The 27,012-nt window shown below is 37.1% G+C and overlaps 1 protein-coding gene and 1 long non-coding RNA gene across 2 annotated transcripts in view; one reads left to right on the top strand and one right to left on the bottom strand.

The window, feature by feature from the left end:
- The first annotated feature begins 673 nt into the window (after window positions 1-673).
- LOC121080604 (poly(A) RNA polymerase GLD2-like) overlaps window positions 674-27,012 on the top strand; it is a 49,632-nt gene continuing 23,293 nt past the window's right edge. Inside the window, 10 exon segments of the mRNA XM_040578742.1 lie at window positions 674-871; window positions 3,116-3,307; window positions 4,618-4,740; window positions 6,867-7,107; window positions 7,731-7,845; window positions 7,961-8,052; window positions 12,630-12,696; window positions 19,747-19,816; window positions 22,515-22,591; window positions 25,393-25,521. Of these exon segments, the coding sequence (XP_040434676.1) occupies window positions 3,153-3,307; window positions 4,618-4,740; window positions 6,867-7,107; window positions 7,731-7,845; window positions 7,961-8,052; window positions 12,630-12,696; window positions 19,747-19,816; window positions 22,515-22,591; window positions 25,393-25,521 (1,069 nt within the window). The 5' untranslated portion in view covers window positions 674-871; window positions 3,116-3,152.
- Window positions 9,692-19,690, bottom strand: LOC121080605. Its single transcript, XR_005825439.1, has 3 exons — window positions 18,888-19,690; window positions 10,984-10,988; window positions 9,692-9,704 (listed from the first exon to the last, which is right to left on the bottom strand). It is a non-coding gene; the product is annotated as an uncharacterized LOC121080605 (long non-coding RNA).

The raw sequence follows: 27,012 nt of genomic DNA, 5'->3' as shown, positions 1-27,012 counted from the left end.
GCGTCCGCAGACAACTACCTCCCCCTCCCTCAACGCACAGCGCCGTCCCATGCCTGTCAGCGCGGCGGGCGCCTCTAGCACCTCGGCGAGCTGTTTCCCCGCGCCGGGGGGCCGCGCGGCCCTGCACGCCGTTAGCCTGCCAGTGAGACAGACACCCTGGCCGGCTCGCTGACGATAACAACCACCGACCCCAAAGCTGAGCACCGCCGATACAAATTCTCCCACTCTCGCGGCATGGTGAGGGGGTTGGAAAGGTGTATGTGCTGGGGGTGTGTGGCAAGAAAGAGGCAGTGTGAGGATTGGGCAGGGTGGTCACTTCCTGCCGGTGTTTCTGTATCCGGGTAAGAGGGCAGTGCTTAGCTGCAGAGGTTTTTATTTGCTTGTGGTTTGTGCTGCTGGGGGTGGAAGTGTTGAGGGTGGTCGGTTAATGTTGTTTGTTGCTCTGTTCGTCTTCTGCCTAGGTCTGGTGTGAGTCTCTTGGCGGGGTACAGGGATCTCGTGTCGCTGTGGGGAGAGGGATAGGGGTGTCGGGGCCTGGGGGGTGGATGGGGGTTGCTATGTGGTCCATGTGTCTTGGCGTCCTGGCTGCCTGCCTGCCGCTGGGTACCCAATTGGGGTGTGCGTGCGAGATGTATGATCGCTGGGGGGGGAGTGGTGGGACTTTGGGCGTCGCGGGAGCTGTGTCCCCTTCAGGGGCTCTGGGGTCGCATGCACTTGAGCTTGCTTGTATGGAAAGTGTACCGGTATTTCTTGTGTGCTTCCCTCAAAAGTACATGTTTACTTGAGGAAAAAAAAAATGCTCATTGGGGAAAGCATATCTGACTTGTAAAGCTTACAAAACTTACTGGAGAGCCTTGCAGTTTCCACCACGGTAATCTCTACTGAGAGTCATCATAAATGCTATAATTGTTACTGTGAGACAACAGCGTCACTATGCTGTTTTGTTTTGGGTTTTGATTTAGGGAAGGTAACTCCTTCATTGCTATTCTTTTTGGTATTTACAGCTTCAAAGAAAGACTAAAACACTGTTACTTTTACAACTAAATCTTGAATTCTGATGCTGATGAATTATATTCAACAACTCCTTATGTATACTGTATGTAATGCTGAGAGTGCCTGGGATACTTAGAGATTAATAAGGTGTGTTAACAGTTGTTACATTGCCTGTCCATACTAGAAATGGGAAAGTTTAAGGGATTTGTTTCTGTGAAGTGTAGGTTCCTTCTGTTAGAAGTTATGAATTTGTCACTGGAGCCCTTACTACATCCGCTTCCTTCTTTAAAGTGACTTGGTGTTTCTGTATCTGTGTGTTTTGGTTTGTAATGTTTTATGATTTTTGGACTGCACGTAAATATTATTCAGGCTAAATGTAAATGTCGGGTGACTTTATTGTCACATGATTTGTTTTCTCTCTACAGCAGAATTGTAAGCAAGCATCTTAAAAATAACTTTCACTAATACGTAACGCTTCTCCCCCACCTCCAAACAAAAGTGAGAGAGAAAACTAAGAACAATTATATTGACAGCTTTTTCTTGGAGCTAGTGCAGCAATGTCAATGTAGGTAGTACCAAATTTTCACTAGTATGGGTTGTTATCACATGAAGTAAGGAACAATGTCATACCTGAGCAAACAAACTCCTTGGAATTTATTTGCATATGTTCTATGCTAATGCTGCTTGCAGTGACAGTTGGAGCTGTCTGAGAAGGGGAAAAAATAGGGCAGGAGTCCATAGTGGTAGGTGAAAGACTACTTCAAGGCCATAGAAACAATGAGACCTTACTACAATAAAGTTAGGAATAACTGATTTTATTTCAGCATACGAGAGAATGTCTGTTAATATAACTGTAAATACAATTTTTATATATATAGTTTGGCAATGGAGAGAACCTGAAAGTGATACTTTAATTTTATTCCAAAGTTAGACTACTGTACGGTGACAGGATTTCCATGCTGGTGCATGGGTCTGTTAGCACTTTTCCCAAATGTATTACTGCAGCATTGGGTTGATAAAAAGTTTTTTTTAATGTAATAATTAGGGAAATGCTGCCATTGCTCTTACAACTTCTAAATGTTCCAGATGTTTGAACAAAAACTTCTTCCTCTTATATTTGTATCCCTGTATTGCACTAATAGGGTAAATATTTATATGCAAAGTATTGAGATTGGTCATGAACAACTATGTTTCAGTAATACATCTTCTTTGTTTGCATGGTTCTTAAGACTGAATTAAAAAAAAATGAAGAAACTTTAATATTGGGTTTTCATTGCAGTGAAGATATATATATAGTATTGATAACTGGTTTAAAACATCTTCTAATGCGGTCTTGCCATGTAAAATCTGAATTTTTATTGTTTCTGATATATAAGTTGAGCTTAAGGTGAAATACTGATGATTTGTAAAATGGATGCAACACAGTTTAACCTATTGTAGGGGCAAAGATTTTCATTCACCCTTTCTGCTAATGTGTACTGCATATAATACAAGATCAGACAGCAGTCAGTTGCACAGGAACCAATTTAAAATAGAAAAATGCAGATTTACTATCACAGACTCCATTCTGTAAGCACACACATAAAATAACACCACACATATGATATTCTTAAAGCATGAGTAGATTACTTTCCAATTGCTGTCACCATTTGTCTGCTGCTTTGCTTATGTTATGAAAAAAGACCCTAATTTTGATTGTAGTTTTTGATCAACTGCATCTTCATGTTCTTACGAAGTCAATTGTTCCTTCCCTTATATTGTGAACATCATGGAACATTTGAAATGGAAACATATTCTACTAAAATACATTACTTTTCCTTGAGATGAAAACTCTTATGTTTTATTTCATGTAGCTTTCATAAAATTAAACTTAAAATGGATGGGACAAAATCGAAACTTACTTGATTTACTTATTCTTAAAAGTAGCAATTGTGAAAATTAGAAAATATAGTACTTCTGTTTAGTGTCTCCTACTGAAAGGAGATAAAACTAGCCCATAGTCACAATTCTTTTAAGCAATCTGTGTAAATATATTCTAGATTATTTCAGGTTTTAAACCAGAATTTTAAAAGGTTAGTAGTGTTTATTGTTGCCTAATTTTGTGTTATTTTTTTAAATATAGGTAAAAGGTTACATGTTCACTTCAAGTAGAAAGGAGCATGTTCCCAAATTCTTCCAACTTGGGTTGTCCACCCTTCCCTCAAAAACATCAGCAGCGAAGTAATTTCTTCAATAAGCTTCTTCTAAATATACCACCTACTCTTCTTTCTCACCAGCAAATTATTGATGTTCAGTTTAAATTTCAGAATGCAACGTAAGTACAGTAAGACTCGATAGTGGGGATTGGGTTGAAAACGACAGATAACTGTCTCTTGAAAGAAATATTTCTGTTTATAGAGTATGTTTTTTCCCCACTGTGTTTAACATTAGACTGCATTAAACTTTTAAAACAAATAGGAAGGTGTTTTATAAAAACAGAGCTGTATCACTTCTGTTGGTGACCTGCAATGTGGGGGAGGAGGATGGAGAATGTCTGATCTGGCAGGAGATAAGAGAACAACTGGATATTGTGAAGGAAAGTAAGAAAGATAAACCTGGTTATCTAGCTGAAAGGTGTTTGCATGTTTATAACCACATATAGCTATGTAACTGCATGAACAGTTTCCGCCCTGAGCCTGGTGGTACCTACAGCTGGAATTTGTATCCTGGCTCAGAGATATAAATATGACCTTCTCTGCACAATGAAGTGTCTCTGGTTGCACCACAACCTGAGTCTGTGCCTTCATAAGCTACGCTGCAAGTCTTAATTTGTAGGGAACTGAGAGAGCGGGTTTTGACATTGATAATGTGCAGCTGTGGCCTTGTTTTGACGATGTGCAGCTGTGATCCTGCAGCAAAGAGGTAAATAACTTTGAGGGAGTATGAGAAGAAACCTGGATGAGACAGAAACAAAGGAGGAATGTGATCTCACCTCTAGAAGATAAGGAAACAGCATGAACAGCAGAGAGTAGCCTATAGTGAACAGCGGCTGGGCATGTGGACAATAAAGTTTGACCAATAATAAAGCTTTTACCAGCACACATACAGAGTATGAACTTATAAAAGCCATAACTAACTACCAGTAAATGTCTTTGCTTCACAACCCTTGCAAAGTCCATGTCTTGTACGCCACATTAATTCTCTCCTGCGTTGTGCATAATGCATGTAATGCCATTGCAGTGGTTAGAGTTAATAATCCACAGTTCAATTTTAAGGATCTTCAGTTGTATTTGTTTACTTGGGAAACCAGGGAGGAGATGAGAAGGGGAAGAAACTTTATTCTTGAGGTTAGGTCTGAAGACATGATGGTGTTCTCTAGGCTCTTAAATTTAATGCTGCCTTAAGTTAATATTTTTTTGTTAACCTCTTCTTATGTGTGTGCTCTAAAGAATGACCATTTTTTTTTTCTTGTTAAAAATACAATATATACTAAAACATCTCTTCATTTTGAATAGAAAGGACAGATGTATTGCTTTTAAGGAAAAAATGGGAGATCTTACTGAGTTTAATATTTACTTAAGAAAAAAACCACCAACTCCAAGAAAGCATCTTAGTTGTTATATGAATAACAATTATGGTTTGTAGTCTTTCCAGGGCTCTGAGTGGGAACTGTGCAATTATTCCAGATGTTACGCTGCAGCCACTGACTTAGGGAAATGGCATTCCAGTATGTATGTCTGCAGCCCCCGTGTCATTCCGAGGAAGAAAGTAAGTTCTTTGTGTGTGACTAGTTCTGGTTGTAATGTACCTGTGATGAAGTTTGTCTAACGTAGATTTCTTGTGCAGCTTGATTTTTGTTAGAAATTGCAAAAATACTGAATAAAACATTTTTGATGAAACAGGCAGTGTCATGGATCTTTAAAGCTCAAAAGCAGATACATGAAAGAATTTTAGTACTCATAAATGACTTAATGTGTAGTTTTTCTTTTCCAACAGCTGTGGCCTTACAGAGCTGTTACTTGCATATTTTTATTTTAATACTGTAATAGATCATAGTCTGTGTGTGCTTGACTATAAGAGGGTTTGTGTCAATAAAGTGAGTGTTCTCTTCATGTCAATTTGTTAAGCTAAGACTGCCCCTTCAGTGTTTTATGGGAATTGTGATGTTTTTCTGATGACATGCTAGATGTTTCTCCTGATTTTCTTAATCATGTGATGTTTTATTTTTCAAATACGAAGTGCTAAATTCAAGCATACATAAGTTCTTTTTTTAATAGGAATTTTATGGAAATGTAATTTTTCTACTTTTCAAAAAACTAAACTTACTTGAATTTACATAGTTTTCTTTGTTACCTTAGTTGCAACAGAATGAGGAATTTCAGATTGGTAAGAGAAACTAAAACCACACAATCTAGGAAAAAAAAATTACTTTCTTATCAGTTCAGAAGTTGATGTATGTTTGCACAGTTTTTTAATAGATCTGTGAATGAACTGGTAGGGAATGAAGCATTATGTGATCTGTCTTCAAAACTTTCCTGTATGCTATTTCTCTTCCAGATGTAACAGATGAGAAAATAAGTACAGTTAACTATATTGTGTTAAGCTATAGTTGAGTATATAAGTCACGTGAACTAAAGAAGTTCCTGGTTTCATCCTGTATGCATGTTTTCCTCTTGACCAGTCTGGTTTATGGAAAGCTATGTTGTATTAAGAGATTTGCAATCAACTAGTTAATCCTTAGATTTTGAGTCAACTCTTCTTATTTTTGCTGAAGATGTGCCTATGTAAGTGTTTTTCAGTCAAAATAAGCTGAAACAACATCGTGTTTTGATTTAACATTACATTATGAGTTCTTTTAAGGCTGTGGGTGAGTGATGTTATCAGAACTTCTCTCTGACTTGAAAACTGAAATGGTGACTTGAGGTCTCAAGATAAACTTGTGTTTGTATAATAATACTATCTGTCCAGGTCCCCAAAAGCTGTGCCAGATTTCCTGACTACAAGAAATAACTAGTTTTATTAATAGCTCATTCATGGATACATATGAACATCTGATTTAATGATTTTTTTAATTAAAAAAATGTGTGAATACCCCCCTACTGGTTAGCTTGTATGCAATACTTGATGTATAAACAAAATATGAATGTTCTCTTTTATTCTTAACTGTGGATAGACCACAGTATTCGATTACTGATCAGCTTTCAGTACAAATTTTTCTTAATGAAGAGTTCAGATGCCAAGGGACTGTCTGTAAGATCACTATATCTCTTCAAATATATTTGAATTCCTGTGATAAATGACTTAATGAGGAGACATTAGTTTTATGACCTGTGTAGCTTAATTTTTCTAATTAAATCAAAATTAGTTTGATTTGTCAAATGAATAGTGGTTCTTTTTTTGCCCAGGTTACACATTTCACTGTCTGTACAATCTAAATCTAACCCTACACAGACTAATGCTACATTTTGAATGGCTATTGTGGTAAGCTGCTTTTTTCTCCCCTCCCCACTATTGAACTTATTCATCACTGGGTATTCAGAACTCACAAAATTTTCTCACTGCACTTCTGTTGATCTTAAAGAAAAGTACACTTGCATAGTCTGTATGTATCTTTAAAAAAAAATACCAGCATTCATCTTTAACTGTCCTGTTTAACTGAACTTCCCACTTAGGTTTCAATTGGTTGATGTAAATACTCTTGTAAAGCAGTTGTATCAATTCACTTCAAGGGTATCTATGCTCTTGTTGTTTGTTCTCTTTCCCATTCCAGGTTTGTTTCACCTAATGCCTAGGATGGGCATGTCTTCTTTTTTTTTTTTTTTTTTTTTTTTTGTCCTGTAGAATACTTGCTTTTAGTGAAAGTCACGTGATTTGATTTATTTTTTTTTTCTTAGGAGACCAAGTGAACAAAGTGTTCCATATGATGTCAAACGACAGTGGTTTCATTCACTTCATCATGAAACAACTGTAGTTAACCAAGCAGTACATTTACCAGAACAACATCAGTATTCCTTCCCAGATTCAATTCGGTCTCCACTGTTCCATGTGCATTACATACCAGATTTAACTGGATGTGTCCCTCTGTTGCAAGATACTTCATCTCCAGAAACCATGCTCCCTGTGGCAAAAGATAAGGTAATATCCTTCTATGCCTGTGCTTTACGTCTGCCTTCTGAGTAGGCAGGGTCCAATGGTGATGTGGGAGACCACAACGTTTTCTGCAAGGTTCTTTGATAGTGTCATGGGGTCTCTATTGCTGAGCTGTTGTTAGAAGGAATATTAATAAATGTAGCTGCCACTGTGGTCTTATATAGTCTTCTCGTGTGTTTGGGTTTGGAGCGTTTTGATGGGGGGTGGGGTGGCAGGGGGGGTAGGGGTGGAGGGTGTGTGTGTGGGGATAGGGGTGGTGTTATCTTTTCATGCTAATGTCAGGAAATCTATGTGTCTGTCAGCAGAAGATACATCTGGTCTTTTGTTGTTTGTTCCATGAAAGGCTGCAGATACTGATGAGGCAATAATTTTCTGTGGATAGACATTTATAACAGATGGAACAAATTAAAATTTAAAAACTTTGCAGAAATTTCTTCCAGGAAGGTGTTCAATATGAATTTAAGTGTGGTAAAACTCTACAGTGGAATAGATTGCGTGAATAATTTTTTTTTCTTTAATGCAGTCTTCTATGTTTGATGTAATAGCATCTCTGTCAGGAAAGATTGTTCAATTCCCTTTTTCTTTACTTTTTGAATGTGTATGTCTAGCTAAGTTGGCAGGTTTTGGAGTTGTTTAAAGCATGTCAGCAACAGACGTGTGACTTGAACAGAAAAGAACTTTGCAGAACAGAACTCCAGAGAGAAATTCGGCTTATTTTTCCACATATGTTTTGATTTTGATTGCTTAATATCAGCTTGAATGTTGAAGTTCACAGTTCTTCCTTCCTCTTAAACTGTGATGTCACACCAGTTTTTATTCCATGATTCTTCTGTTACAGAGAGCAGACTCTTTTTGGTTGGGTCCTCATTGAATGGGTTTGGCACTCGTAGCAGTGATGGTGACTTGTGCTTGGTTGTTAAAGAAGAACCAGTAAGTAATCTTAAAAAAATATAAAACCAAAATCTATTTTTAAAATGTTGCAGGAGTGGGCTGGAAACTAGGACCATGCATGGCAATCAGTTAGCTGAGGGGAATGTGCTCCAGCTTGTCTAGACAATAATTAACATGATGAGACGTGTTTACAGAGCACAGGGGAGTGGGAGACGGATGGCGCCAAGGAAAGATAACACCTTGCTGTTAATTGATGGTAGTTAACCACCAATCGGGGATTGCCTAGTATGCAAGGCTTAGCTTCAAGAACCAATCTGTTTAAAACGCGCAGCTTCTGAAAGTGTATATAAACTCGTGCTTCTGTACAATAAATTGACATTTGCTTGCATCAAGCTGCGTCCCGTCTCTTCATTCGCCGCAAATTGGTGACCCCGATGTGATGCGTTTAAGGATCTGATGTGAAGGGCTCTCGAATAGCCTGTCTGAGCGACATGCAGCGAATCCCACAGAACTTTGAATGATCTGCTGAAAGGAAGCAGGAGCCGGCCTGAAATCCCTCCGGAGTTGAGAGGTGAGCTGTGGGAAATCCGTAATGGGGAATCAGGGTATCGGGGTTCGTCCCCAGAAAGAGACGTATATGGACTCATGAAGGGTCTTCTAGTCAGATCAGGGAGTCCGTGCCTCAGTCTCCTCAAATGGTGAGCCCTATGGTGGTGTTCCGAAGCCTTGGAAGAATAAGGACGGAACTGGTCGATAAAAAAGACAGCTCGTGGAAGAGGGCTGCGTTCCGGAGGAGACGTCTTGGCTGAACGATCGTCTTGCTGTCTGGACCAGGCGGACAACCTAAACCCCGAGGATATCACCTGTATTCATCGAGACAGGTGAGCAGCCAAGAAACTTTAGAGACTTTGAAAGAATGAAAGTGTGTACATACAGCAGCCAGTTGTATGATGCTGCCGCGGAGGGGAACTCCGTGTCGGGAATGCATTTAGCATCTTGGTGGCAAATTCTGACTACTCTTTGCCAAGTGTGGACTAATTCTACTAACGGTGCTAAACCAGAGGAAGCTGTAAATTCCACCGACAGCGCGACTCTTCTCAAGACACAGTCAGCGATGGCGATTCCGTCCACACCTCCTCTGCCCCCAAAGCTTCTGTCACTGATTGCAGCGACCCTCGCAACACAGGAGCAAGCATGGGAACAGGACAACTCGGACAATGATTTTATTGACACTGATAAACCTTTTGATCCAGGTCCTATAGATCTGGAAAAGGAGCTAGACCTTTCCCCCACCCCCTTGTCTCTCCTGATGCATTGATTGTATTTTTGGGGAGGGTGAAAGGGAGTCTGAGGGATTGGTGACAGGAATGCAAGTGGGAAACACTTCAGTGATGGGTTTTGGGAGTCGCTATGGCATGTTCAGTATTTTGTCAGACAAATCAACCTGCAGAGTGGCAGCCTGTGCAATACGAGGCTGTTAAAGAGTTAAGCAAAGCAGTGCGGGAAGGGAGGATTCATAATACATTTGCTATGTCCCTTCTTGAAGTGATGGCAGAGCCTTATACACTCACACTGCATGATTGGAAGTCATTGCTTTGTATGGTACTAACTGATACAGTATATGATGTGGTTATCTGATTTTTGTGAGCTATGTGTAGTGGCCTTGACTGAAAACCTTAATCGGGGAATTGCTGTTAACTATGAGCAGTTGGCTGGAGAAAATAACTGTGCCGATTCTGTGACTCAGGCAAGGTGTCCCAGGGACAACTATTTGCAAATGAATGAGATGGCTATTAAGGCAGTCAGGATGCGGGAGTCTTGCCACAGTCTTGCAGGGTCCTAGAGAGTCACTAACTTTAATACTAACTTGATTGATTGGCTTCAGAATATTTTGCAACAAGTCGAACATCAGGAAGCTCAAGGGTTGCTTTTAAAACAACTAGCTGTGATAATGCCAATGAAAATTGTAAATGGGCAACTTTCACAATTGCAACCCCAACATGTGTCAAATGATTGTAATGCAGAACTCACAGCAGACTGTAATTCTCAGGCTGAGTTCTGGAATGCAGCATAACACATTTTTGCTTCTCTAATCTCTTCTGTAAGAATAGTACATGCTCTTAACTTGCTTAGTAAATTAGGCTGCTAGCTTGCTAAACAAAGTAACACTACAAATACTATTCTTTTTTTTCCTGGCTTATTAATAGATGTTGATTCTGTCCATCATATGTTGCTACAGAGCCAAGTTGCTATTGATTTTTATTATTAGCACAGGGACACAAGTGTGAAGACTTTGATAGGATGTGTTACGTGAATCTGAGTGACCACTGTGAATTAATTTACAAAAGTATACAAAACTCAAAAGCCTTAAACAAAGATCTGCAGCAGAGCCAGGGGTGGGATGCCTTTGGTCTCTTCTCACGGCTGGGAAACTTTGGGCCATGACTCAAAAGTATTACAGGATTTATTATAATTATCTTTAACCACCTTAGTGATGTTTGCCTTATGTCTCCCATGCCTTTTTTTCCCTGTATTCAGTGTTTAGTTGATTGTAACATAAATCAGGTCATGGTCACCCAGCTACACACACGCTTTGCCTCGTCGCAATTAAGCAAAAAAGAGGACAGAGAATGTCTGAAGAGAGAGATAGGAGAGGAAGATAGAGAATATTTGACCTAACAAGAGATGAGAGAACAGCTAGGTATTGTGAAGGAGAATAGGAAAGATAAACATGGTTATCTAGTGTTTAATAGGTGTCTGCATGCTTGTAGAGATACATAGTTATGTAACTGCATGAATGATTTCTGCCCTGAGCCTGGTGGAGCATACAGCTGCGGTTTGTGTCCGGGCTCAGAGATGTGAATAGGGGCTTCTCTGTTATGGTAAAAGTGTTTCTCTGCATAAAAAAAAGAGGGAATGAAGGGAATGACCCCAGAGGTATGTTCAGAGATTTGAACTTTTTGACTGAACCAGTTCTTGTTTGGTGTGCCTTTCCACCTATGTATAATGTTAATCCAAAAGAAGATGATATTGTTTACACTTTGAGTGTCGATAATTGTCTTTCTGTAGATGCTAATGTAGTAGGAGGCTATGATGGGAACGTGTCGCAGCGGTTCTTCTCTTATCCAGAGTAACAGCAGGGAAAGCATTAAAGAGTTAAATCACCTTGTTTGGTAGGCAGTTAAGAATGTGAGTCAAAATTGCCACTGCTTTTTGTTGTTGGTTCAAGGACATGGCTGTGAGGATTCTGATGGTATGTGCTGCGTGGATTTTAGGCGCCCCATTGCAGCAACATGTTATCAAAATCTGAGAAAATGTCAGCCTTTTTGGCATCCATTCACTCAATTGGCAGTATTGTTTGTTTGCTGTTACCTTGGTTGCTGTCATGTTTGCAAGGGCCCTGCAGAACATGGCAAGCCTGGTACTAGCTGTTCAAAAACAAAAAGGGGAAATTGTAAAATTGTACAGAACAGAGACAATGGGTTACTTTTACACTGATAATATGTCTTAGTTGCTTTTTTAATTTGTTCTATTACTTATACCTTGTTTTTACTCATTCGGTTTCAAAGGTTCTTTTGTGCAACAGGAAGGGGGAGATGCAGGAGCGGGCTGGAAACTAGGACCATGCGTGGCAATCAGTTAGCTGAGGGGAATGTGCTCCAGCTTGTCTAGACAACAATTAACATGATGAGACATGTTTGCAGAGCACAGGGGAGTGGGAGAGGGATGGCGCCAAGGAAAGGTAACACCTTGTTGTTAATTGCTGGTAGTTAACCACCAATCAGGGATTGCCTAGTATGCAAGGCTTAGCTTCAAGAACCAATCTGTTTAAAACGCGCAGCTTCTGAAAGTGTATAGAAACTCGTGCTTCTGTACAATAAATTGACATTTGCTTGCATCAAGCTGCGTCCCGTCTCTTCATTCGCCGCAAAATGTATGTATTTTTATAAGGCTAGATTCTAAAATGAGAAACAAATGTTCAAATATTTTTGATTTAGTAACATTTTTTCACTTAATACTTATGAACTGTGGGTCCAATAATGTTGCAAATATGAATTTAACAGGTGAACAAAGAACAGCAAAATGGAGAGGTAAGTTGCGTAAGATCATGAAGAAAATTGTTTAAAGAACATTTTAGATGCAGGAACAATTTTTAACAAGTACAATTTTTTTATTTCTTTAGATTCATAGCCGCTAACTTTAGTGAGCAGACATAAGGAGGAATTTGATATGCAAAATATTTTAAGTATTTTTTTTGGTGAGAGAAAATGTTTATTAGAATTTAAGTTGAGAGAAAAGAGATAACAAAGAATCTAGAGCATAATTTTGAAAGAATTGAAACACTGAAAAGGAATTACATTTTTGTATAAGTAGGGCTAGCTTTCCCTCAAGTTATGTGATTTGTAAATGTCAGTTAGTTTGCATGTTGAAGATTAATTGTTCTATCGGGCTTTTGCTATGCTAAATGTATCTGTAGACCAAGGAATGTGTTCATACTAATGTACATATCTTATTGTGAATTTTTTTTTATTTGAAAAGTAAAGCATGTCTATTATATAAGAACAAGGAACACTTAAATGGGTGATATCAATTTTTTTGTTAATATCATATTTCAGGTAAATCAGAAGACTGAAGCAAGGCATATACTCCTCTTAATCCAAAAACTGTTCACTACTAAACTTTGTAAGTTCCTGGCTATAGTGAGGTGGTAAGATTATTGGCAACTCTGGAAGAAGTTTTGATGTACAGTTGTAAGAAACTTATGTAATTGCATGTTGTTTAGCTTCTAATCACAGTATTGTTTGGAGAAAAGCTATAAATATTTAGTAACATTACTTATCTTGGTGCTGATGTATAATAATTAGAAAAAATGTAAGGGTTGCCTTCCAAACTAGTGGACTTCAAGAAACAGGTAGCATCTAAAATGATTTTTGAATACTGGATCACAATTGTGAGGGGGAGTGGATTTCTGTTTAGTAAGGTTTCACTAACAGATTTCACAGTCTTTTAGATTGAAGTGCCTTCCTGGGGACAATATTCTAAGGTTTTGTAAAATAAGATGTTACTCACAATACACTGTAAAACTTTTTTTTTGGGGGGGGGGGGATGAGGGGGGGCAGGGGCGGACACATGAGACAGGACAGGGACGATGACTTGATGCCAGTGAAGTCGTTAAGTTAGGTGCCTAGTGAAGAAAATATTAAATGTTGGCAGTACTAGCACACATAGGAGAAACAGGTCAATTCATAGTTCTTTATAAGTTGTTTAGGCTCCTTTCAGATAGAGAATTCACTGGGGCAGTTCTTGACTTAAAAGTGAAAGCCTCTTACATAAGAGATTTTTGTGCCATCCTTTGTTTTATAAAAGATCCCATCACTTATGTGTGTCCCCCTAGTTCTCAGACTTGTGATATATTCTTTGATGTTACTCCTTATATTGCTGTTCTGAACAATCCTGCAATGGTAAAAGGAACAACCATAAATTTTAATGCAAACTTCAAAATGTCTTCACTGGCAGGTGTGCATACCCAGATTTCAGCAACTCACTCAAGACTTGATATATCCATCTCAGAATAGGCATTTGATATACAATAGCAATAAGTCATTAAATATTGATGTTTGCATAAGTGGTCCAGAACTTAGTCTGAATATGTCTAGAATGCAAGTCATTCTAGTGCTGAGAAGCACAGTGATAAAATAATTGTATTTTCAGGGACCAGAAAGGGAGCATCTAAATAAATTCTCATCCTCTTCTGTTCTGTTTTTTTCAAGAGGTTGTGTTCTGTGACATTTTGACAAAATCAAGTCCGTTTGCCAGTAACGGAAAGAAATGATGGTCATGTGGGAGTGATCCCTGAAGGTTTTTGTTTGTGCCATTGCTCATTTCTGATGCTTTCCAAATTCTTTGTTATCTTGCAAGTGCCTTTGGTCAGCTAAATCAAAATGCTCTGTGGAAGGTGAGACAGGACAAAATGCCGCTGCTATTACTGCTCCTGTCAGACTATTTTAGTTGTGGTATATAGACCTTAGATAATCTCTTTGTAATTTTAATATCGCTATGGGTATGAATTCCTGTACTTAGCCATCTATCCTTGTATCTGTGTATGGATGTTCTGTGGATAAAATTGATAGACAAAAGTTGTTTGAAAACATTCCTCTGATTGAAAATGAAAAAGACTTTCCATATGGGTATTTCCATTTGGATTTAGTTCACTGAAAATTTGTATGGTAAAGCTTATTTAGGCAAATACAGTTGCTGTCATCCAAAATTTCAAATTAGCTTGTGGGGTGTTGGGTTGTTTTGGTTTTTGTTTTTTTTTGGGGGGGGGGGAGGGGACCTAACCCTAACCCAAGCTAGATTTCAGAAGCTAATAGATTCATATGCTTTTTCTCTGCTTCTGGGAAGATGATCTTAGCAGTATGCTTCAGTGGTATCCTGTTGGCACTCCTGTGGGTTTGTGGAGTCAGGCTCAGTGCTCAGAAATATCTGTTCGTTCAGCTCCAAATTGGCTGTTAAGGTTTTTTTCTTAATAGAAATGCAATTTCTTGTTTAAGAGATTTCCTACCTTCTAATGTCTTCAGAAGTTAGCTGCTACTTAATCAGAAAATGTGGTATCTACAATTACATATATTTAAAGAGAAAGCATACAAAAAATGTAATACTTTTCAGACATTACTTCAACTTGAACCAGAATTCTAGATTTGCAGCCTTTAAAGGATTATCGTGAGTGCATGTATGCTGCTGCTGTGTACAAGCAAGTGTAAGATTTGTCTGTACCAAGCTGCTTTGAGAATTCATTTCATTCAAACAGTATTCTGTATTTTATTGCATGTGCTTTTTAACAACCTAAAAGGTATGAAACTGCTTCTGATGATTATTTTTAGGTTTTGTGCTGTCCAGTAATTGTACTAGTGAAGTAGTTTGTTCCTTCTGCTGTGGAGGAAAGACTGCAGCATGTTCTCGACAAGTGTGTGAGCTGTCATTAAACATGTTCCTTGCTTCACATGAGAACAGAAATAAACATAGTTTGGGCTGGACATGAAAGCTAACTAAATACATGTGCCAAGATGTATGAGAAACAAGAAAGATGTTATTTAAAAGTTCTTGGGCTGGTTTTGTGAAAGAGTTAAAGGGCTAAAAAAACAAACAAACAAACTTTTTTTTTATAAGGAGATTTGTAGCATAGGTAATGTTTTAGAGCTTTTCTAGCCTTTTCCCAGACCACTGCAGTTTAGGAAACTGGGAGAAGTTTCTTTTCTAGCTGTGCCTTTCCTAACATCTTCCTCTTTGTTTATGCACTCTGGTTTTCCTATACGTTCCAAAATAAGGGCTATAAGAAGAGTGTGATTCTCTGTTTATTTTGCCTTAATTCCATGATTGATTGATAAATTGGAAAGCATTCTGAAGAAAAGTCTGTCTTTTTCAGGTAAATCAACTTCAGAACTTTAAGTGCCATCTCTCTTATCCTCTATATACAGTGATTTGTTAGATAACTGTTTTGTTCTGGGAGGTCTGGGAAGTGGATTCAAACTTTATCTAAACTCCAGTTTATTTCTGTTTCAGGCTTGCAAAAGGTAACAAGTGCGAGCAAGGAATTTGAGCCCATCGGATTTAAAGTCTTATAGACAGAAGCTTTTCTGTGTTGCCATTCTGCGTGTAGAATACTGACTGAAATTAAGATGCATTCTTTAACAGTCTAGTCACAGAGTTAAAATAGGAAAAAAAAAACTTCTGATATTTATTCACTGTCTTTATGGGTTCTGTTAATCTTAAATGTATTGTGTTTCTCCTAGAGTAGAGAGATATAAGAATAGTAGTAATAAGTCTTCTGTATCAAAGACTAGCAGAGTACATGTAGTTTCCATGTATTTGTTCAGATACTTGCACATATCTATTTTTTGTACAATACTGGCTAACACCCACAGAACTGTATGCTTAAGTCAACATCTTTTAGAAATGTGAATTTGGGGTGATAACTGTTAATAACATATTGAACAGAGTGTAATCCAAACCACTGAGAGTAAACCTGAAACTGATCACTCTCTTTAGATTCATCCAGTCTAGGCAGGATTCATTTGAACAACAACTTAGCAGTAGTAGGTTGACTGGTGTTTACTCTTTGAATAAATAACAAAGAGCTTATTTTCTCTTAGTTATACAAAGAGGTGCTGTAGTGTTGAGACTAGGATATTTGAATAGAAACTGCATAACAGTTGTCTAGGGGAATGTGCAACAGCTCGGACAAGCAAGGGAACTTGAACTGAAATGAATGACCTTGAAGGACTTCACAGGTAGGTGAGAATATAAAATACTGCATGGTGGTATGGACATACATCTATATCTCTTCCAAACGTTGCATGGAAAGAAAAACATTCTGTTTTAAAAAGGACCTTTTGTTCTCTGTGTATTTCTATGTGGCTAGGGTTAAGATCCTCTTCAACCTTTTTTTTTCCCTCTGTCTCGCTCATGGTAACATTGTAAATGAGTTAAAACAGTTGGAGGGCTGTAATAAAGTGACCTGGAAATACTGTTTCTCAAGCTTGACATGCCTCCCTGGGGAATTCTTTACAACTATACAGTTATCTCTCAACTTCCTGCCATAGATGCAAAAGTTAATAAATTAACTATACTCCTGTTTGCTTTAATCATGGTGATGATAAAACTTAATGAGTTTAGAATGGCATCGCATAAGCGTTCAGAATGTCGTCTTTACCTAAAATATTCACATGCAAATATTCCTCTCAGCTGAAAATGTAGTCAGAAAAAATTTAAAAAAAGAAAACCCAACAACCTAATTCATACTGCTCCTATTCAGACTGGTTTAGAGTAGATACTCTTGGTACGTGATTAAGTTTATCATATGATGTGAGCAATATGTTAGTTAGTTGTTGCTTACTGACAACTTATTATATACTACATACCTTTAATAAGATACAAAATAAAACATATGTAGTTCTCTAAGGCTTGTATATATAGTCCTCATTCAATTTATAAAATATTCTTTAACATGAGTGGAAGAAAACACTTCTGTTTAGTCACAGACATGGTTTTGCAAAAAGATCTTGCTTCGCAAGAAAAGAGAGTGAATTCCAAATGTCAACAATTAATTCATCCTGTGCTGGGTTGTACCCTCCTAGATTCTTTACAACTTTGGATTCAGACTTCTGTGTCACCCAATTTTTCTTTCTATAGTATAACCCTATTGATGAGACCAGGCTACATGTGCAGGATGCCAAAGATCTTTTTGACATATACTAAGTTTGGGATTAATATTTTGTTTAATTGCTTAATTTTTTATTCAGCAAAAGAAAAGAGAGATTTAAGCTGTTTAATCTGAAATTCTGCATGAATGGGTTATTCATTAAATGGTGTTTAGTAGTCTTTGATTATATTCTTTTTCACTACAGTTGAAGTGGTATCTGTGACTATCATAGCTGCTCCACAGTTGGCGTGTCTACGTGGAATTCTTTACATGTTCTTTGGTGTGGCCCCTCTGGTTATAGCATCAGAGTCAGAGAGTTTTCAGTCGGTTTACTAAGGCATTTATTCAACCTGTATGTATTTCAGGATTTCACATCCTGTGTTTGTGACTGTTTCTTCCCTGGTATATATGATGATCTGATGTTTGTGTACAATAGAGATTCTGCTAACAGTGTCATCAGTGTGAGCCAAGAAAGAGGGCTACCAGCAGCAAGTCACTATCTTCTAACATCCTCTTTGTTCTCTTTCACCCTTGGGAAACAGATTTGGGACTATGTTGGACTAGATTTTTTTTTGGTTGGTTGGTTTTTGGTGGGTTTTCTTTGTGGCTCCCCCCCCCCCCCCCCCCCCAATTTGGCACAGGTACCCATCAAGTGTTGGGATGCACTTGCAGGCAAGGATGTATTTGGAAGTGGATAGTTATTAGAACAAGGTCAGTTAATTTCTCAAGAGGCCTTCAGAAATTGTCATAGTGAGGAAAGTTGAATTGCTATGGCATGTAGATAGATATCCACAGTTGTCTCCCATAGATTGTGTGTTGGGCATCTTTGTCTTAAATTTGGTAGTGAAAGGAAAGAAAGCATAGTGCTCTACATGCTTTATAGCTTCACATTCAGAATGTTCTGGAATGTTGGAAGAGGGGTACTTGGATGTGTTTGCAGGTGCAGCTAGAAAGAGGAGATTCTTGTGTAAGTTGTACTAGATTGTATGTTCAGTGAATGTGGATTGGAGTTTTGTAAGATTCTTCCTTTAAAATTAGTAAATAAATACATTTGGTGTTTTTGGGGTTTTTTTTATACCAGTCTCTGTGTTCCTTTGGATTTGAATGCATTGTATGATCCCAGTAAAGAATTACCTCAAGTCAAATCTGTCCAAATGTGCATATCTATAAAACACTTTCAAAAAGTCTCAACAAAAAAAAAGTAAAATTTCTTAAATTGAATATTGCACAGTGGGATTTTAACAGAACTGAAGTTATCATCCAAATGTAGTAGAGCTGACACTATTTAATTGAGGTTGCTATCCAAACTGATAGAAAGATCTCAGTTCCCCCCCCAAAAAAAAAAAAAAAAAAAAAATCAGTTATATGTTCAAAGTTATTTTTAATCTGCACTAATCCTAGTTTTGTCATACTTATGTTAACTTGAGGTTAATTTATGGAAATAAGGGGAAAACATGTAGTGTTAGATATAGTCAAATTCAAGTGATCCTGTAGTTTGGGCAAAAAGCACAGCTTTAGTAATTTCTTATATTGCAAATACATATACTGTAACCTATGGACTCTGCTTTTCTTTGTCTTTTCCATTACTTTCTTGGGTGCGTTCCTTGCTCAAGATTATGGGCAACTACTATATGTAGCCTGAGATATTAATTGCAATTCCCCCATTCTTCACAATAAGACTGATGCAGTAGTTTTGGGGAGCTAGAGTGTGAAGATGCATTTGGTGGCACTGTATGAGTCTGGCAGATCTTAGTGTGTTTGGGTTTAGATGGCCTGACATTGAGCCTGTGTATCTATACTTTGTGGATAATAATCTGAGGTGCAGTCCTGTGATTGTGTATTTATTGCATGCCCTATTGGCCTTAAAGCAAAAGGCAAATAAAACTTATCCTGTTTTTGGAAAGTGGTGTCCTGTCTTCAGTAGTAATTTGATAGGAAATGTCTTTCTTGATATGTACTTTAGTCAAAGAAACAGTTCTTGAAGTCTTAATTGTATTATCACTACGCACTGATTATGCTTATGTTGTACGTTTTACTGATTAAAAAATATTAACTTCAACTGCAAGCAGCCTAGATGTGACTAACAAATATGCAGCTAATCACATGCCCCTTGCTACAATGTGGTGCTGGGCTTAAGTATCTGGCCATCCTGGATGGGTCTGTTTTTGCTCCCTTATTTTTGCACCTTAATTATTCAGGACTTCCGTTACAAGTACTGCTCAGTGAAAGCATTGTAGAACTGCATTCCTTATGTTCAAATTTCTTGAATATATTTCACACACACAAAAAAATCTTCCACTAATGTGTGTTTCTAATATTTAGTGCTTTTCTGTTTTTCCCCACTCTTTTCTAGATTGGATTTTTGCTGCAGTTGCTAAAGGCTACTTTAGCACAGCCCTTCTGAGAATATTTTTGCTAAATTTAATAAGCTACTATTTACTATAGATCAGTCAGCTTGACTCTACTTAAGGATCTCTCATGTAAGATGCTGATCTTAAAAAAACTTGATTGCATATTTTTCTCCCTTTCAGCAAGCTACATTGAACGACCTCAGCTGATTCGAGCAAAAGTGCCAATAGTGAAGTTCAGGGATAAAGTCAGGCAAGTATTTTGTTCGACATAGTTTTTTAAACTCTGACACAGGAAAGCATCTATGTATGTACTATCCATATGAGTAGTCCCACTGAGGTTGTGCTTTGTGTTGTACTGTAGTTGGATTGAAAATTTGTACAGCTAGCATGCAGTGGTGGTCAGCTTACTTCCTTGATGGCCTGAAATATCTCTTGTAGTTGAGATGCTGTTTAGCTTCTGTGACGTGAATTAATAGTAGTAAATCGTATTTCTGTGGGTGATATGTACATAGTGGATTCTAGTTGACAGATGGTTCATGACAGGCAAACAGTGGTAGGAAGAAAATCGTTGTGAAAGATAATTTTGCTTTCTGTGCAAGCATCTTAACTATTGAGATGCTTAAGCTACTAATTCACAGCTCTTACACTATACTAACACTGAAACAAACTTTAGTTTATTGTGATGACATTGTTTTCTTGATTAAAATTTTTTGTTCATTTTAGCAGAGTGTATTCTGCTGCCTTCCAGGAAGATATTCTGTGTTTAACAGTGTAGTATTACATGTACTACTAACAGTGTTAGGTGCTAATGCTGTAGCCCCCCCCTTTTTTTTTTAGAAGGGGAAAGTAACTGGAGAGAAGTGGATGTGTTGTATGTTACTGTATTCATTGTATCTTCATTATGAAGACACGAAAATAAATAATCAAGAGGCATGTACTAGGACTGAACAATGTATTTCTTGTGTGATAAATATTTGATATAGAGGAAAAAAATGTGTAAAGCACTCTAACTAGTTTGAACTGAGTAACGTTCAAATCTTCCTATATTTATGGGCTTACACAATTCTTACAAAATGCATCACCTTCATGTAATAACATGGTTTGACTGTTCTTTGTAAATAGGACTTTTGAACAACTTTCTTGTATCTATTTTATCCTGCCCACATACTTCTAAATTCATTATATGCTTTTATCACAGCAGAAACCCTACTGTGATAAAACTGAATCTGTCATGTTCACAATTTGAACTAATAAATATAATCCATTTAAGCTCTTCTTGCATCTCAGATTATATAATGCTTGATAGGGTTTTGCTATGTAGTTTTTTTAATTTACACCTTAATCCCATATTTATTTCTGTATACTTGCCTATCTTTTAAATATGTGAATAATTTTTATCTAATAACTTTCTTCTCTAACAGTACAGATGGTCGTTTCTCCCATGCTTTCTGAAAGTGTTAAACTTCTCAAGCTAAAATTTGGGTTATGTGGCTTAGCTACATGTAACAATGATAGTCTTCATAGAGAAGTTAAATGATAATTCCTCGTAAAAATCTTGAATAAATCATGGAGCTATAGCAAAATTTTTTTTCTTCCAATTTAACATCAGAAAATAAACTTTAAAAAGAAACTTTAGGTATGGTAGTGATTATGTTAGAGGATGTCTTTGGAGGCATTTATAGTCTTATACTACAGTCACTGTTTTTATTTAAAGCATCTGTTTCTTTCCAATCCTTATTGGCCTCTGTCTTTCCTAGGCTCATATATATTTTTATATATATATACACACATACATGCACACTCCATTCATTTTTTTTCACAGAGGTCTTGAAAAATGGTTTGGGTATTCTGTACCCATGGGACTAAGCTTGTTTTGGCCAAAACCAGAAACTAAATGTGACAAGTTTCCTGTGAAAGCCAATTCTCTTGATGCCTGGCTGTTGAGAGAAGGTGGTAGAATTCAATGGGTGCTATCTCTGTGTCTGGATTTTAATGTTGTCAATGGTCCATATATACTTGAAAATTGCTATTTACTACTTATTTTGATTTGGTGAAAGGAGAAAGTATTCAGTTTGTGTTCTCCTTTTTCACCTTAAAGTTTTTGTTAATGTTTAATAAATTCTAGGCCTATATTCCCCTTATAACGGTTCAAGAGAATCCAAAGGAGTGTTCAGGCAAACAACTATGTGAATGTGACTTGGACATATAAAATGGTAATAGCTACTACTTTGTCAATAATAGGCTCTTCTTGTTGTGAGTTAAAATGTTTCTATGGCTTATTGACTATTAATATTGTTTCTTGAGTACTGTGAGCAGTTAAGCTCTATATGCAGTATGAAGTTCAATTTGGGGGATATAAATAAAGCAGGTAGTGCTTGTTTGCCTTGATCTTATTTGCTGTTAACAGTATGAAACAATTGTTAAAAATTGCATGCTCTGAAACAATTCAGAAGTCTTTTCACACGTGCCACTTACTATATAAATGGTTTTCACTTAAAAATGCTTTCTGATTTATCTCTGACCATCATTGTAGAAAAGGGATTCTTACCTTTTGACCTCTTCCAGTTATTCTTCTCGGTTCATTGGTGTGACTAGCTAAACTAATACCTCAGAATCGTTCCTGGCATTGAAAGTTGTCCATAGTAAATTGTGTATTGTCTAGTTGGGAGAAAGATTTGTTAAAAATCCAAAAATTATTTGATGTCCTTAGGCCTAGATTTGGATTTTCATGTATCTTCTATGTAAAACAAGAACTACGTTTTGATGATAATGGAATTCAAGTCTATAAACAATTAAAGTACTATAAACAAAATCAGTAGAAATCACAGCATCAAAACTGAAGAAAGTTTCTAGAGTATTATTTTAAAAATTATTTCTCTACCTCTAGGTAATAGATATTCTGAAATTTAATATCTGATGCTCAATTTTTTTTTTCTTCTCATCAACAGCTGTGTGGAGTTTGACTTGAATGTAAACAATGTCGTAGGAATAAGAAATACATTCCTTCTGAGAACCTATGCATACAGTAAGTTTTTAGTATATTCTATAAACTCTGCTTTTTAAACTTGTTGTTTGGTATTTATAGACTATTAAAATTGATTAGGTTAATATATATAATTACCTAGTTAACTGCGTTAGCTTCAAGATAACTTCTTGTTGTCCTCTATAAATGTATGTAGAAAACTAATATATCTGCTAAGTTTTTAATTGAATATTGTAATATTCAGAAGATAACAAAGATCCTTCATATTAAGGTCCACATATCTACTACAAGGGTTGCTTCAGTCTTCTACAGATAATTATACTAATGATTATCTTGTATAATCTCCAGTTTATTTTATTTCTTTACAGCCACTGATAGGGATGTGTGACCAATAGCTAGCTGTGGCTGTGTGCTGTTACTGAGTCTTTCCTTGGAAAATCCATAACACTGCTTCAGTTCTTATATTAACCACAAAATAAGACTGGTTTGTGTCTCCTCAGGAATCTGTTTCACTATCTTTTCCTGAAACTTAAAGGGGATGTAATAAGAACAGCACTCTTAATGCTGTGCTAAGCTCTTCTTACTTAGCATCACGATGTCATTTGGCAGATAAATACATAAGGAGTGGACCTCAGGCTGCTACTTCTAGGCCATCTGTGCTGCTTAGTTTACCACCTGTAAGTGGTACCACTCCTTCACCGCCAAGGAGTGAGTTGGTAACTAAGGGAGACTTGTGATTGAAAAAACTTATCTCCTCAATGTGTGAGACCTTCCTAAATAGGCAAGCTACATCAAGCATAGTCTGTCATCTTGTCTTTGGACAACAAAAACTCTCAGGTGACATCAGGCAAATGAAAAGCAAATGGAAACTTTTATCAGACAGTCTCTTGACATACTTCTAGAAGTCATCATCAACCAGGGTGGATAGCATTAAAAGTATTATCCTGCTCACTTTAAATTTTATGTGGCTGAAGGGCTTCACCCTGCACAGGAGCAAAAAATTAAATTGCCCATACATCTTCCACATGAGAGGTATCTCTGTTCCATTAGAACAAATTAGATGCTTAGGCAAACAAGGGACTGCTTATCTTAGTGAACATGATAAAAAATATTCATAAATATTTCTGTGGATGTTCTTCTGTCTTTTTGAATTTAGCCCTTCTATGTTGGTGCATAGGTACTGTAAAAAAAATTAAAATAAAATTCAAAGATGATATGGCAAAGCGAAGCAGAATGCCCCCAGAAGGGGAAAATGTAGGTAGGTTAAGCAGAACTATCAACTAAAGTTGATGCTGTTGTGTTATCAGTTGGTCAACTAAGGAGGCATGTCTGCAATTAAATTAGCAATTGATGGTTGGGATATTTCAGTTAGTGGAAGCTGAACCTTTTAGTTTTGAGCAAATAATATTGCTGAGCATCTTCTTGAGGAGGTAGCTTGTTGACTGATGAAAGAGTGTCAGGAAAAGTTTACTGGCCATGTTGCGCACTTTGTTATATACTAATTATGGGTACTAGCAAACAGAAAACCTTATCTTGGAATGAGGTCAACTAAAAAGATATATTTTTTTTTGGTGGCACAATAGAAGAAAAGTGTCCAGTTTGGAATTTGAGCCTATTTGTATTTCTGTCATGGAAAAAATCCTATTTCACTTAATGCATGTTCATATGATGTCTGTACAGTAATTCTTCTGCATCTCACAGTTAGTGTAGTAGTAATCATATCTCTTAGTTCAACCACTGGTGTATAACGTAGGGGATGAGGTGACTGGTGGTAAGGAGTTTTGTTTTGCAGAGGTCTTCCAGATCTAGGACATTCATTCCAAGAAGAGTACTACTTTCAGGGGCATGTGTGCTGAGCTGCTGTGAATAGGTTGTGAGAAAATCTCATGCTTGGTAGGATTTTCAGAACAATGGAGAATGCAGCAGCTGGTGCTATTGCAGAATGTTTCTTGTCCTGGATGAAGTAATTATCTCTGGATGTATTCCTGTCCTGATGTGTGGAATGCAAAACTTTGTCCAGTGATGTCAAGTTAGAAAAGATATTCCAAAACATATGAGGCATTGTAAGGCAGCTGACAGAGCTCATGATCTGTTTCCATGTATCTGCAAATAATAAATAATGCTGTAAGGTCCCTAGGAGGTAGTGGTGAGTGACATCTCCCTATAACACATTACGGCCTTCGTTAGAAGGCTATCTATATTCCCCAGAAATTCAGAAGGTCATAGCTGGAATATGATTATTTATGTCTTTACTCATGAAAATCACATCTTGATTTAATGTGTTATTGTATCTAACAGATCTCATTACCAAAAAAAAAGCTATTGAGGGCAAGGCAAATTTAATATTTTGGTGCAGGGATTACTGCTTTCATGGATCCTGAAGAAAATGTAAACATGAGCTCTGTGTCCTCCAACCAGAAGAATTTTTTTCCTTGCCCTCAAAGTTTATATAATCTAAATAAGAAAAACTTAGACTTGGTTTGTCCTGGCAGCAAGTTCATTTAGGCAATTAGTTCAGTGAACTGGAGAGAACTTAGAAGTAGAACGTGACACTGCTTCATTGATTGACACATCCAGTTTTGTCTTATCTGCAAGTTACCTGGCATGCTTTGTGATGTATCTGTGGATCTTACTATTCAGACTGTTTTCAAATGCAAATATATTTTTCTGATTTTTATAAGATGAATAGTCGTTGTAGAATAATTAAGTAAATTCTATAAAATATTTACTCCCATGTTCTGAGGTTACCTTTTGTATCATGCTGATCAAGTAGGGACAAATATTGATTGATTGCTGCCTAGTTAAATGTGCTTTTTTTTGAGAAGCATTTATTTTATTTGCAGTTGAGAATAGAGTTCGTCCATTAGTACTGGTGGTTAAGAAGTGGGCAAGTTATCATGGCATAAATGATGCCAGTCGTGGTACTTTAAGCAGCTATAGTTTTGTGCTGATGGTTTTGCACTATTTACAGAGTAAGTATTTTTTTTTTCTTGTTGAAACCATCCCTTTTTAAGTTCTTATTTGTGTAGTTTTCCTCTTTAATGAAAATTAAACACTGGCAGGAGTTATCTTGCACGCACAAAAAAAATTCTGACATTTAAGTGGTTTTACTCCATTTTATTAGGGCTGCTTTTTTATTTAACAAGTGGACTTATTCTCTTTGGAGGTAGTTACCAGCTTTAAAAGTAAAAAATAAATCTCTGTACCTGCAGGACACAATGTAACTATAAAAAACCCTCAAGATCTAGTTAACAAAATTTTGCCTTTTAACAAAGGGAAATACCTAAAATAAATAATAACCCAACCAAAAACCCCCAAACCACTGAAATTGTTATATTTATTTGGGAGCTTCCAAGAAAATTCAAAGGGACAACAAATGATGTGGGGTTGCTTATCTGTGCTCTGAGTGAAGGACTGAACATTGGGGACGTGTGTGCAAGAATGCACTACCATGTGGTTAGATGTTTCTACTGATTACTCCATTCTGTAAGGTCTTCAACATCAGTCGCTATTAGAAGTTGGGATATTTGACTGCCACTGGCAGTCAACTTTTATTGTGACTTTAATATATTGAAACATTGAACATCTGTATGGAGCTGGATGACTTCACCCGAGAAACTAAGGATCCTTGTTGAGAATTCAAGAAAGCCATGCAGTCAAGAAATGTTCTTGAAGAATAGATTGAAATGAGCTTATCTCCCTATTTTTATTTTTATTAAAAGAAATCCATGTTTGATTCTTTTTTTTTTTTTTGGTAGTTTTCAATTTTTGCTTAAGACTTAAGGAATCATTTAGCTCAATATGAATATCTTGATTCTTTATTAGGGGATAAGTGGCTTCAGAAAGGAAGGCAAGGAACCCCTTGTATATCTTGTGGAGTAACATGCCTGTAGAAGTATTTTCTTAATTCCTGTCAGTTCATATATAGACTTGTGTATCTTGCTGCTTGTATTCATTCTACATCTTTTATTTTTTTGTAATGTGTTCATTGTTCATGTTAATGATAGCTGTTTCTTAACACTTTATATCTGTGGACAAGTTGTGTATGCTCTCACTTTAGACTTTTCCCTTTGTCAGTTTGTGTAGGTTTTAATTTTTTTTTAATCTAATAGAAAGATCAATGTTTAGTTTCTCTGACAGCTTCTTTGGCCTGGAATGTAGATAGTTGGCTGCCTGCTCTACAACAAGTATTTATTAGTTTCAAGATTGCACTGCACCCACCCTGTACTAGGGTGGAAAGCCTTTATGATAATTGACTCAGCTGAAAGCCAGCCACCAGCTAGAACGGTATCTGTAGTAGAAGACCTAGGAGGGTGGGTGTTTTGTCTGTTTGGGATCCAGTTGGCTGGGTTACTTCTGAATTTTGACACTTGTGATGTGTTGCGACGAGCGAGGGGAAGCAAGCAGCCGACTCAATATGAGTGATAAAGCAAGCTTCAATTTATTACGGTGTGACTATGCCT

This window comes from Falco naumanni, chromosome W (genome assembly GCF_017639655.2).
Source record: "Falco naumanni isolate bFalNau1 chromosome W, bFalNau1.pat, whole genome shotgun sequence".
NCBI classification, from domain to species: domain Eukaryota; kingdom Metazoa; phylum Chordata; class Aves; order Falconiformes; family Falconidae; genus Falco; species Falco naumanni.
The sequence above is the reverse complement of the archived record's forward strand: the minus strand, read 5'-3'. Positions and strand labels throughout refer to the sequence as shown.